Source organism: Coregonus clupeaformis, chromosome 26 (assembly GCF_020615455.1).
Source record: "Coregonus clupeaformis isolate EN_2021a chromosome 26, ASM2061545v1, whole genome shotgun sequence".
Lineage (NCBI taxonomy): Eukaryota > Metazoa > Chordata > Actinopteri > Salmoniformes > Salmonidae > Coregonus > Coregonus clupeaformis.
This window is the reverse complement of record NC_059217.1, coordinates 21,409,413-21,422,714: the sequence shown is the minus strand read 5'-3', so window position 1 is coordinate 21,422,714 and position 13,302 is coordinate 21,409,413. Positions and strand designations below refer to the sequence as shown.

The window sequence follows — 13,302 nt, the reverse complement described above, 5'->3', positions numbered from 1 at the left end:
CCGTCGCCCAACTAGAGCTGTAAACACAGCAAGGACAACTGCTGGGGAAAAGATTGACCTGAAATGGAATAGGCCTAGAACAAATGACAATTTCAGAGAAACCATTCAAAAGATTATTATTTTATTATTTACAAAAGCTAGACCTAATCATGTGGATGTGTTATTCCAGTGTAAAAATAATCCAGGCCTATCATGCCTGTAATAAAAGCGCTTAAGCAAGGAACGAGTGGTTTCCTAGAAGCCAATCTTCATCGTGATTCATGACAGATGTAATGGTTTGCTCTCCTGTCCGTTATAACGCCACAAAGCTTCAAAGTCTATTCTGCTGCCTCCCAGTGCCATTCTGTGCACTGCTCACAACCCACTCTCTCCAAACACAAGTGAAATGTGTCGGGAACAATCCAGTGTATTGTCTCAGACAGGGGCCCCTCTCAGTCTGAGCACTGTGGCAGACAATGTTGCCTTACAACGGGGTTTCCCAAACTCTGTTCTCGGGACCCCAAGGGGTGCACATTTTGGTTTTTGCCCTCGCACTACACAGCTAATTCAAATAATCAACTAATCATCAAGCTTTGATCATTTGAATCAGCTGTGTAGTGTTAAGGCAAAAACCAAAACATGCACCCCTTGGGATCCCGAGGACCGAGTTAGGAAACGCAGCCCTACAATGAAATGTCAAAGTTTAGGTCGAGCACGAGAGGGAGGCGGTCTCTATTAAACATTTAGAATGCTGAGTGCATCGGGGAGAGAAAAGGAAGCGCTGATTCCATTAGGCCGAGCGGGCAACGCTGTGGAGATGTAGCCCGGCTGAAACGTGATCGTCCGGCCAGCCTGCCTCCCCTGCATGGAGCCTGTGTGACTCAGTGGTAGGTCATGTTATCCATCCCAAGCAGGCAGTACATAGAATATCCAGACTGCTCTGGACTGAATGAACTGGTTGGACCACAGAACATCACTGCATCCTCACACTCAAAATGGCACTGATTTATCACTCCCAAGATACCAGGGCAGTAGGCATGGCAGAAGGACACATGCACATGACCATCTGACCAACAGAGTCTCACAATGCCTTTAAGCAGAGCCTTGATGGGTCACTAAATATTCACATGCACTGATATCATCAGTGAAATCCTAATCATCTCATAAGGAGACTGGTCTCATACAGTGCTTTCAAAAGAGAAGAACATGTTGGTGTATCCGGACTGTGAGCTCAGTCAACCAGTCATCCTGTTAAATTATTGATAGTGACATAAAAAGTGGATGATGTCTCACTTCGACACCCCATGCTCAGTGGTTAATGGTGGGGTTGGGGCGTGGCCAGGCCAGACCAGCTAGTGTGTGTAACTGAATGTATTGTTCTAGTGATTGGGTTCTTTCCAGGGTAGGAGAGAATTAACACTAGATAAGCTCTTCAGCTTTAAGTACCATGTCGAGCTGACATTGCTAAGACCAGGACTTGACCCTTAGGTTTCCACATTCATATTGTAAAAAGAACTACATGCCTGTATCCATCTGTACCATAAGATTTACAGAAGGATCAGCAGCAGCAAGTGGCTTGAAGAAGACTTTCAGAATTCCTCATGCATTTCTGAATGTAGCCACCAGTTGGAGGAACACTTCCCTCCATTCTATAATGGGGGGGAACCTGAAGCACCATAATCAGTTGTTCCATCTTTAGCTCAGCCTATGAGATTGTAGCAGGCCTCTAGTGGTCCCTCTGCCACAGTGGCCAGGGGAGGGGAGGAGAGGGGATTGGAAGTCAGGATGTGTTTAACACACCTGTGGAAACACAACAGAGGGGCTGCTGCCTGGACTCCTCCAATCGTCCAGCCCAAGGGGTGGGGATAAAGACTCACTATCCAATGAATGTACCAGGATCAACAAGCAACTTAGATTGACTGTTCCCAAATAGGCGTAAGGCAGCTGAATAATAGTGTGCTGTGGTGCTGCCTGGGATTGGGAATACAACTTCTACCCCAGTCAGACGGACCACAACAAGCAAAGCTGACAGAGAGAGATAGGCCAGCCCTTTTCCCTTTGCATCATGGGAGAGTTTCCCTGGGCTTTCTTCTCCAGGCAGGCTGGAGACAGTGCTGAGACCAGCCATAGAAGTAGATATACTCTAATAATGGCCCTACTGCATGGAGAAGGCCATCTATAAATATACTAGCCTAGGACACCCCTAATGCCCTGCACTCCAACTTCCTATTAACACTGTGGAGCTGCTGCCCTGGCACAGGCACAGAGACAGCTGGCAGGTGATCAGCTCACTACGAGAGAAAACGAGAGAGACACTTGTCTTGTGACAGAGAAGATCACTGGGCACAGTGACATGCACTCTCTCTAAGACAAGCATGTGTGTGTGTGTGTGCGTTCTGCCTTCCACTCCAGTGAACAATTGGATGCACTCAGGCTTTGCCCAAGCGGTTCATCCTTTTCCTTTAAAAAGGCTAAAAGGATCAACGATAAGTGTCCTCAGTCACAGTTAGGGTAGGCCTAATTAGAATACAAACGTTCAGCTTATCCCTACCTACCCTCAAATACAATACAATCTATTTACGTACCGTAAATATTCCCCAGTGACGAAAAGTATAATCTTTGCCAAAAAAAAAACAGCGGTCCAATGTCAGAGAGATTCTCAATGAAAAATGAAGCTGCAAGGTTCTAGTGAGAGGATCAAAAACGAAGTAAGCCAGGCTGGCCAAGCTATTCTGTGGGCTGTTCCAAGTCCCTGTCCCTCCCCACCATCTGATCTTACTGCCCCACCTCTCGCCTCTGAAGCCAAGTGGCCACATCAAAGGGCTGGAGGCACAGCACATTCCCATGGACCACATGACAGAGTGAGCACACAGCCATATTGGGCCTGGGCCTGTTAGGGATCAACCAACTACACGAGTTGGGCAGAGCAATCACATCTTCTAGCTACGTGTGCAGAGAAGAGCTTCATCCATCCAGTTGATTCTACTAGCTAACACAGTGTTATTAAAACAGTTATAACTGTTGTTGTTGATGATACTTTAGCTATATGTGCTTACCTGAACTTCCCAACTGTTTATAAAATCTATATTCCAAATGAAGCTGTGGCGCCCGGGACTTTATTGGTTCCTGAAAAAGAGCAGGAGAAACCAATTAGTAATGGCAATTAAATGGCATTAAACATATTCTATAGGTGGATCATTACAGAAAGAATGTATGATGACAAAAGGTTGAAAAAAAATTACACTATAATGTTTTATGTGAAAAGTATTGGCCTTTTGAGAAATTCCATGATGCAGCTTGGCGATGCATTTATGCTTACTAAAACATTCATAAGATACCTAAGGCTTAAACACTATATAGAGCTAAGAACCTAAACTTAATCATCGGCTTAACACAACATCCTTCCTCCTCTATGATGATACAAGCCAGGGCATTATGTAATTATAAACAAATGTAGCTAGCAAGAAGATCTTGAAATACACGTTTGAAGTCAGGGACTTAGCCATTTCCCATGACTGGATGGAGAGCATTTTGTACTGTCAGCTAAACCATGCTCATACTCCCGGTCTTGTTCTCTCCCCTGCCATAATAGCAGGTTTAGCTGGTTTGTGACTGCGGAACACACGGCCAGTGATGCAGAGGGCTACGCTTCAATCAGCTGCTCATCACCTTACAGGAATGATTATAGGGCTGGGCAACATATCTAATTAATGTTTTTGCACAATATTCCAAATGCCTGTATCACAGAATCAAGTTTTTTTGTATTTTTGGTTTTTATGAGCGTTTATGTCCGCTTGTTCTCATGTTGTCTTTTTGGTCTCGTCTCGTTCACTCCTTCTGTGCTGTGCACGTTCCCATTTACACCAGAGATCTACAGCGCTGGAAAAAATTAAGAGACCACTGCAAAAATATAATTTTCTCTGGTTTTACTATTTATAGGTATGTGTTTGGGTGAAATTAACATTTTTGTTTTATTCTATAAACTATTGACAACATTTCTCCCAAATTCCAAATAAAAATATTGTCATTTAGAGCATTTATTTGCAGAAAATGAAAACTGGTCAAAATAAAAAAGAATATGCAGTGTTGTAGACCTCGAATAATGCAAAGAAAATAAGTTAATGTTAATTTTTAAACCACAGATCATCCACCAAATGTCACAGTGGGTGTGAGACACTGTGGCTTGTAGGCCTCTCCAGGTCTCCATCTAACCCTTAGACGACCAGGTGTTGGGAAAAGCTGAAAATTGGACTCATCAGAGAAGATTACCTTACTCCAGTCCTCTACGGTCCAATCCTTATGGTCCTTTGCAAACCTCAGCCTGGCTCTTCTTTGCTTCTCATTGATGAAGGGCTTTTTTTCTAGCTTTGCACGACTTCAGCCCTGCCCCTAGGAGCCTGTCATCCCGGTCAGTAGAGAGTCGTTTTCGCCCTCTGCCGGTCTGTAGCTTTGTTGTCCCCAATGTCTGCTGCTTGACCTTGTTCTTATGAACCGCCGTCTTTGAAATTTTAAGGATGGAAGCAACCTCACGCTCACTGTATCCCTCTGCCAGTAAAGCCAGAATTGAACCCTTCTTTTCCTCACTCAAAACTTTCCTTTTCAACTCTTTTGGCACGGTCAATAGTTATTTTTTGATTAATATTACTTTTGAGGTACTATTAGCACTGTTTTTGCCATCCAGCTGGTCCTATTGCAAGAGGATAGTGATGACCACAGCAGTGGTTTTTATACTTTTCCTCGTTAAATAAGATTTGGTTCAGGTGATCACCAAATCAGTACCTAATTCAGTAGAATGAGGTGTGCCTGTGTTGGAATTCAACAGACACTGGAATGGAATGGCTGTCATACATGTAGAGATGAGGATTTAAGAAAAATTTGCAGTGGTCTCTTAATTTTTTCCAGAGCTGTATATATTATGACGAGATGCTCATGTCTCCGCCCTAACAATGGGAGTCGTTGTCCCAAAGGTGGGAAGGCAGGCGACAAGCTTAGGTCCAAAATAAGCCCATAGAAACGCATTGGGCTTATTTTGGACAGATCTTGGCGAGTGAAACCTCTCGCTCGCCACTTTTTCCCAAGCCCCTCCATCCACCACTCACAACAACAAAGATGAGAGATCACTTCTTCCTCTCTGACAAATGGTTTCAACTCGCTATTTGCATTTGAGGTTTGGTCCAACAGAATCGGTCATATGGACACCGAAACACATGGAGACATTATTTTACTGTAGTAGAGAAGTTAACCTTTTGAACCATACCCCGTTTATGTTTCAACTCCTCAAATTTCGAGCAGAGCAGACACTACTAAAACGGATGTACCAATGAACATTCATTCTGGAAAATGTATGCTCAGTTTGTTGCGCCCGCATTACGGTCCCACGTATCGCTAGCAGCATTTTAGTCAAATAAAGATTGTTATACTAGCTATTTAGTCTGTTTTTTAAATGTGCAATAAGCATAAAACAATTATATAAGGAATTGGCAACTCGTTCTCATTCTGAGAAATAAGGTAGGCCACTTGATTTCAACATCAAACAGCTGGAGACGGACAGAAGGTTGTGTTCATAACATTTCAACTGTCTTGTCTTGTTAGCTGAATTCAGAGCTTGTGAAATATACCTAGATCCAAGTTGGCTAAACTTGAAATATAAATATTAGCTGGCTACTCACTAGCACATGGGCTTGTCCTTGAGAGATTGTTTGTGAGACCGGTGTTCATTTTCTATAATGCTACATTTTTAGTGAATGTGCATTATGCATGGTTCTGGTTAATTTTGCATTTTTATAGACAGATTTGAAAGCCAGATCAGTGATTATTGCAAAAAAAGCAGGTACAACTATTTTGATAAAATAATTAAACTATTAGTGGGTCTTATGGTTGTGGAAGGCATATATTCAGCCTAGGTATAATATCACAAGTTCTGTGAATTCACTAGATTATTGCTGACAGTTTTAAATTGTACAACAAAGCTTATTTAGAGATTATTGTAATAATATTTTTTTTTTAATCAAGATATATATCTTGAATTGCCCATAAATTGGAGAAAAAAAATAGAGATTAATTTTAGGCCATATCGCCCAGCCCTAAATGATTAACCCTGCTAGTCAGTCCGGGCTACACGTCAGCCACCCAGGCCAGCACCATCCTACTCCCAGGCAAACAGCTGTCAGGGTGGCCATGCATATCAATAGTCTTAAGTACATCCCTTAACTCATCGTCTCCTCTCCTTCCTCCAAACTTAGTAGAAAGAATAAATGCAAATTCCCTGTTGGCCTCTGGCGTACTGCTTCATTTCCACCTATCCTGTGTTTTCAGATTAGTCTGAACATTGTGCACATCCAGAGAGGAAGAGGCGAAGCGAGAGGATTTACTCCGCCCAAAATCTGTTGCTGTGAGATAAGCCCTTTTTTGTATGGAGGTCTATGAGAGTGTCAAATTACACGAGGCTTATTTGATTGACTAGAAGTTTCGTAATGTTTAGGCAGTTACAAATATACTGATATAAGTGGATGCACGTGGCATTCCAGCAACTTTGAGAAATATAAGTGGATGCACGTGGCATTCCAGCAACTTTGAGAAATAGGACTTAGTTGTGCCTGTTGTTCACATGCCTTATCTGCCCTCATTGGCTAGAATGGTCCCACCTGATCTCGCCTGCCTTTAAATCATTGAGGACATGTATATCCATTGTTAGAGCGGTCACTCGGCTATGTTGTTAATATAATAGATCATCTTTGGCACATCTCATCCATCTTAAGTGGATGAGAGAGAGAGAGAGAGAGAGAGAGAGAGAGAGAGAGAGAGAGAGAGAGAGAGAGAGAGAGAGAGAGAGAGAGAGAGAGAGAGAGAGAGAGAGAGAGAGAGAGAGAGAGAGAGAGAGAGAGAGAGAGAGAGAGAGAGAGAGAGAGAGAGAGAGAGAGAGAGAGAGAGAGAGAGAGAGAGAGAGAGAGAGAGAGAGAGAGAGAGAGAGAGAGAGAGAGAGAGAGAGAGAGAAACTGGACACATGACCAGGCACTGGGCAGGGAGAAAGGTCAGGAAGAGGCACTGTCTGTGACATCATCAGTAGAGGAAAGCTCAGCCTCTACTAGGGAGGAGAACGTGGGAAAAATATATAAATAATAAAAACAGATGGCACAAAACCACAGGACCCTCTAAAACGCTTACAGTGGAAAACGGAGGCTTATGGCAGCTTTATGTGCTTAGATTCAGACTCATCCCAGCAGATAACTGTGCAAATGACCAAACCACCAACCCAGGAAATAATATCTACAGCACCGGTAGGTACCTTCCCATGTTAAAGGGTTCATTAACTTCCTTTTCATTACCTTTCCAAAATTATAGTAGACCCTCTCAATGCCTAATAACCACACCCAGCCTTTTAAAAGAAAACACTGACCTCTACCTAGAATCATTACAAACATAATCTTTTCACTTGGATGGAATAAAGTGCTTATGCACAAACACTCAGAACCTTAAGCATTTAAGGATGTCCCTACAGCTGCTCTTTTCAGGAAATTAGCAGTCCAAAAGCAGATTATGTGTAACGTTCGGTTACAGTTTATTCTCCCTAAATCTAATATCCAAATGAACTCACGCTCGTGCTTGTAAAGACTAATGCATAGGATGCCTAATGGCTAACGCACTTAAATGAAACAAACATAGTCTTCCTCAAAACGTCCTCTGGATTGGACACAGGTGTTTGTTAAACCAAAATGGGTTGGTTGGGGGGGGGGGGGTTTGAGGGTGCGTTGGTCTCTTTCAGCCAATTTTTGTGAAGGGTTGGGCGGTATACAGATTTCCATATCTTCATACCGTTCCTGTACCATACCGGGGTATACAGTATTACCGGCAGTGCAGACAAGGGGCGCCATTTCTTTCCAAACGTAATTTCAAAAAAAGAATATGCTAACAAAGTACTAGCGAATTCCCATAGCAGACCCTAGATAAATGCTTAAAAATGCAAGCGAACATGAACCAAAATCAAAGATAGTTGTATAACTTTATGAGCTGGGTTGTCTATCTCAAAAGGCTACTCACACTTACATTTACATTTTAGTCATTTAGCAGACGCTCTTATCCAGAGCGACTTACAGTTAGTGAATACATATTATTATTATTTTTTTTATACTGGCCCCCTGTGGGAAACGAACCCACAACCCTGGCATTGCAAAAGCCATGCTCTATCAACTGAGCTACATCCCTGCCGGCCATTCCCTCCCCTACCCTGGACGACGCTGGGCCAATTGTGCGCCGCCCATGAGTCTCCCGGTCGCGGCCGGCTGCGACAGAGCCTGGATTCGAACCAGGATCTCTAGTGGCACAGTTAGCACTGCGATGCAGTGCCTTAGACCACTGCGCCACTCAGGAGTACACTCACTTGATCCAGGAGGGGATTGATTGTCTCTGCTGTAACCAAGAAGCTTGATCTTGCAAGCTAGCAAGTTAGCAAACCAAATGCATAACTGGAGCCCTGAGCTGGAGAAAATGTATGACACGTAGTTAACTTTTAGTTATAAGATATTTAGCTGGCAAACATCAGTAGTGAATTTTAAGTGTAACTTAGTCACCTCTCTTGTGCTGCTCAACAGTGGACGTCACATCACGAAACTTGTTCAATGCGCTCAATAAAATAAAAATAAACATTGAGGACGGTATTTTAAAATCATACCTTCGGTATTTCAAAATACCCAAGTATACGGTATGTACAGTATACCGCCCAAGTGTGAACACTCCAAAAGAACTCGGACCCCTCAAAAGAGCACCTGAAGCAAACCGAGACCATCTCGAGAGGTGGTCTGAGTTTGGTTCGCTTGAAGTCTGTGGTCAGGTTATCTTTTTTATGAATGTGAACACAAAGCTCCCCAGGTTCGCTTGTCATTATTCCGTCACCACGTACTAGGCTACTACAACACCATTTCAGCTGCCATAACCCCTCACATTGATGTCACAAACGACTGAAGATGATGTGCAGGTTTGCAGAAAAAAAGTCTTTTTTTGAACAATGATTAGCGAATGTCAAGGACGCACATAAATTCCAAAATACAGTGGGGAGAACAAGTATTTGATGCACTGCCGATTATGCAGGTTTTCCTACTTACAAAGCATGTAGAGATCTGTAATTTTTATCATAGGTACACTTCAACTGTGAGAGACGGAATCTAAAACAAAAATCCAGAAAATCACATTGTATGATTTTTAAGTAATTAATTTGCATTTTATTGCATGACATAAGTATTTGATACATCAGAAAAGCAGAACTTAATATTTGGTACAGAAACCTTTGTTTGCAATTACAGAGATCATACGTTTCCTGTAGGTCTTGACCAGGTTTGCACACACTGCAGCAGGGATTTTGGCCCATTCCTCCATACAGACCTTCTCCAGATCCTTCAGGTTTTGGGGCTGTCGCTGGGCTTTCAGCTCCCTCCAAAGATTTTCTATTGGGTTCAGGTCTGGAGACTGGCTAGGCCACTCCAGGACCTTGAGATGCTTCTTATGGAGCCACTCCTTAGTTGCCCTGGCTGTGTGTTTCGGGTCGTTGTCATGCTGGAAGACCCAGCCACGACCCATCTTCAATGCTCTTACTGAGGGAAGGAGGTTGTTGGCCAAGATCTCGCGATACATGGCCCCATCCATCCTCCCCTCAATACGGTGAGTCGTCCTGTCCCCTTTGCAGAAAAGCATCCCCAAAGAATGATGTTTCCACCTCCATGCTTCACGGTTGGGATGGTGTTCTTGGGGTTTTACTCATCCTTCTTCTTCCTCCAAACACGGCGAGTGGAGTTTAGACCAAAAAGCTCTATTTTTGTCTCATCAGACCACATGACCTTCTCCCATTCCTCCTCTGGATCATCCAGATGGTCATTGGCAAACTTCAGACGGGCCTGGACATGCGCTGGCTTGAGTAGGGCAACCTTGCGTGCGCTGCAGGATTTTAATCCATGACGGCGTAGTGTGTTACTAATGCTTTTCTTTGAGACTGTGGTCCCAGCTCTCTTCAGGTCATTGACCAGGTCCTGCCGTGTAGTTCTGGGCTGATCCCTCACCTTCCTCATGATCATTGATGCCCCACAAGGTGAGATCTTCCATGGAGCCCCAGACCGAGGGTGATTGACCGTCATCTTGAACTTCTTCCATTTTCTAATAATTGCGCCAACAGTTGTTGCCTTCTCACCAAGCTGCTTGCCTATTGTCCTGTAGCCCATCCCAGCCTTGTGCAGGTCTACAATTTTATCCCTGATGTCCTTACACAGCTCTCTGGTCTTGGCCATTGTGGAGAGGTTGGAGTCTGTTTGATTGAGTGTGTGGACAGGTGTCTTTTATACAGGTAACGAGTTCAAACAGGTGCCGTTAATACAGGTAATGAGTGGAGAACAGGAGGGCTTCTTAAAGAAAAACAGGTCTGTGAGATACAGGTCTGCGAGAGCCGGAATTCTTACTGGTTGGTAGGTGATCAAATACTTATGTCATGCAATAAAATGCAAATTAATTACTTAAAAATCATACAATGTGATTTTCTGGATTTTTGTTTTAGATTCCGTCTCTCACAGTTGAAGTGTACCTATGATAAAAATTACTGACCTCTACATGCTTTGTAAGTAGGAAAACCTGCAAAATCGGCAGTGTATCAAATACTTGTTCTCCCCACTGTATATATATATATATGCCAATGAACATCTGAATTATTCAGAGGAGAATATATATATATATATATATATATATATATATATATACACACACATATATAAAATAATATGAAATAAAAGTAACAAATAATTAAAGAGCAGCAGTAAAAATAACAATATCGAGGCTATATACAGGGGGTACCGGTACCGAGTCAATGTGCAGGGGCACAGGTTAGTCAAGGTAATTAAGGTAATATGTACATGTAGGTAGAGTTATTAAAGTGACTATGCATAAATAATAAACAGATTAGCAGCAGCGTAAAGGGGGGGGGGTCAATGCAAATAGTCTGGGTAGCCATTTCATTTGATGTTCAGGAGTCTTATGGCTTGGGGATAGAAGCTGTTTAGAAGTGTCTTGGACCTAGACATGGCGCTCCGGTACCGCTTGCCGTGCGATAGCAGAGAGAACAGTCTATGACTAGGGTGGCTGGAGTCTTTGACAATTTGTAGGGCCTTCCTCTGACACCGCCTGGTATAGAGGTCCAGGATGGCAGGAAGCTTGGCCCCAGTGATGTACTGGGCCGTACGCACTACCCTCTATAGTGCCTTGCGGTCGGAGGCTGAGCAGTTGCCATACCAGGCAGTGATGCAACCAGTCAGGATGCTCTCGATGGTGCAGCTGTATAACTTTTTTAGGATCTGAGGACCCATGCCAAATCTTTTCAGTCTCCTTAGGGGGAATAGGTTTTGTCGTGCCCTCTTCACGACTGTCTTGGTGTGCTTGGGCCATGTTCGTTTGTTGGTGATGTGGACACCAAGGAACTTGAAGCTCTCAACCTGCTCCACTACAGCCCCGTCGATGAGAATGGGGGCATGCTCGGTCCTCTTCTTTTTCCTGTAGTCCACAATAATCTCCTTTGTCTTGATCACGTTGAGGGAGAGGTTGTTGTCCTGGCACCACACGGCCAGGTCTCTGACCTCCTCCCTATAGGCTGTCTCGTCGTTGTCGGTGATTAGGCCTACCACTGTTGTGTCATCGGTAAACTTAATGATGGTGTTGGAGTCATGCCTGGCCATGCAGTCATGAGTGAACAGGGAGTACAGGAGGGGACTGAGCATGCACCCGAGGGGCCCCTGTGTTGAGGATCAGCGTGGCGGATGTGTTGTTACCTACCCTTACCACCTGGGGGCGGCCCGTCAGGAAGTCCAGGATCCAGTTGCAGAGGGAGGTGTTTAGTCCCAGTTTCCTTAGCTTAGTGATGAGCTTTGAGGGCACCATGGTATTGAATGCAAAGCTGTAGTCAATGAATAGCATTCTCACATAGGTGTTCCTTTTGTCCAGGTGTGAAAGGGCAGTGTGGAGCGCAATAGAGATTGCATCATCTGTGGATCTGTTGGGGCGGTATGCAAATTGGAGTGGGTCTAGGGTTTCTGGGATAATGGTGTTGATGTGAGCCATGACCAGCCTTTCAAAGCACTTCATGGCTACAGACGTGAGTGCTATGGGTCGGTAGTCATTTAGGCAGGTTACCTTAGTGTTCTTGGGCACAGGGACTATGGTGGTCTGCTTGAAACATGTTGGTATTACAGATTCAGACAGGGAGAGGGTGAAAATGTCAATGAAGACACTTGCCAGTTGGTCAGCGCATGCTCGGAGTACACATCCTGGTAATCCGTCTGGCCCTGCGGCCTTGTGAATGTTGACCTGTTTAAAGGTTTTACTCGCATCGGCTACGGAGAGCGTGATCACACAGTCGTCCGGAACAGCTGATGCTCTCATGCATGTTTCAGTGTTACTTGCCTCGAAGCGAGCATATAAATAATTTAGCTAGTCTGGTAGGCTCGTGTCACTGGGCAGCTCGCAGCTGTGCTTCCCTTTGTAGTCTGTAATAGTTTGCAAGCCCTACCACATCCTAAGAGCGTCGGAGCCGATGTAGTACGATTCGATTTAGAATGTACCGAGCTGTCTGTTTAAAATACTAGCACACAGCTCGGACACCCATGTATACCCTACAAAACATTTGTTGTATATGTATTGTAAGTGCTTTAATATGTTTGGACCCCAGGAAGAGTAGCTGCTGCCTAATAAATACAAATATAAATGGCCATTGTTTATTTGTGGTTCTCACCTCTGCCTTTGTCTCCAAAGTGTTACTGTTTGCATTGTGTGCTTCACACCTTCTGTGTGAGTCACTGTACAGATAACGTTTAGGCTTGGTGTATTTACTTTACAGTAATGTCATTTTGTAAATTTAGTCAACTGTAATTCTGTGTGTCTTACAACAATATATCACTTTATTTTCTCCACCGCAGAGGATTTGGATGATGACGTTTGGGAGCCACCCCTGCCCAGCAAGCGCCCCCGGGTCAAAGGTCTTCACCCCCCACTGCTATGTCAATCACCCAGTGTGATGGTTCTACGTCCACTTTTCATAGACCTCTTGAAGAAGAAAATAGGGGCTTGTAGCACCATTCGTCCTAACAGATTCGGTTTCCCCAAGACCAAGGTAAACCACATGACAAAGACAGCGGAGAGGGGGACCATACGTTGGATCAGGACTAACAAGCTGCTTTTTGTGAAATGGAAGGACCCTAGGGATGTAACCATGCTCACCACACAGCATAAGGCATTCAATAACAAACATGTCTCAAGGAGGGTGAAAAAAGAAGAACGTCCCCATTCCTGTTAAGGACTACA

General features: G+C 44.0%; 1 protein-coding gene across 5 annotated transcripts in view; it reads right to left on the bottom strand.

The window, feature by feature from the left end:
* Positions 1-13,302, bottom strand: part of LOC121540285 (casein kinase I-like) — a 60,231-nt gene that overhangs the window by 26,962 nt on the left and 19,967 nt on the right. For 4 of the 5 annotated variants that reach the window (XM_045207774.1, XM_045207775.1, XM_045207776.1 and 1 more), the window contains exon 3: positions 3,036-3,105. In XM_045207774.1, the coding sequence (XP_045063709.1) occupies positions 3,036-3,105 (70 nt within the window). Of the gene's footprint in view, positions 1-2,564; positions 2,752-3,035; positions 3,106-13,302 lie in introns of those variants that run through there. The other variant, XM_045207778.1, reaches the window with a different exon arrangement.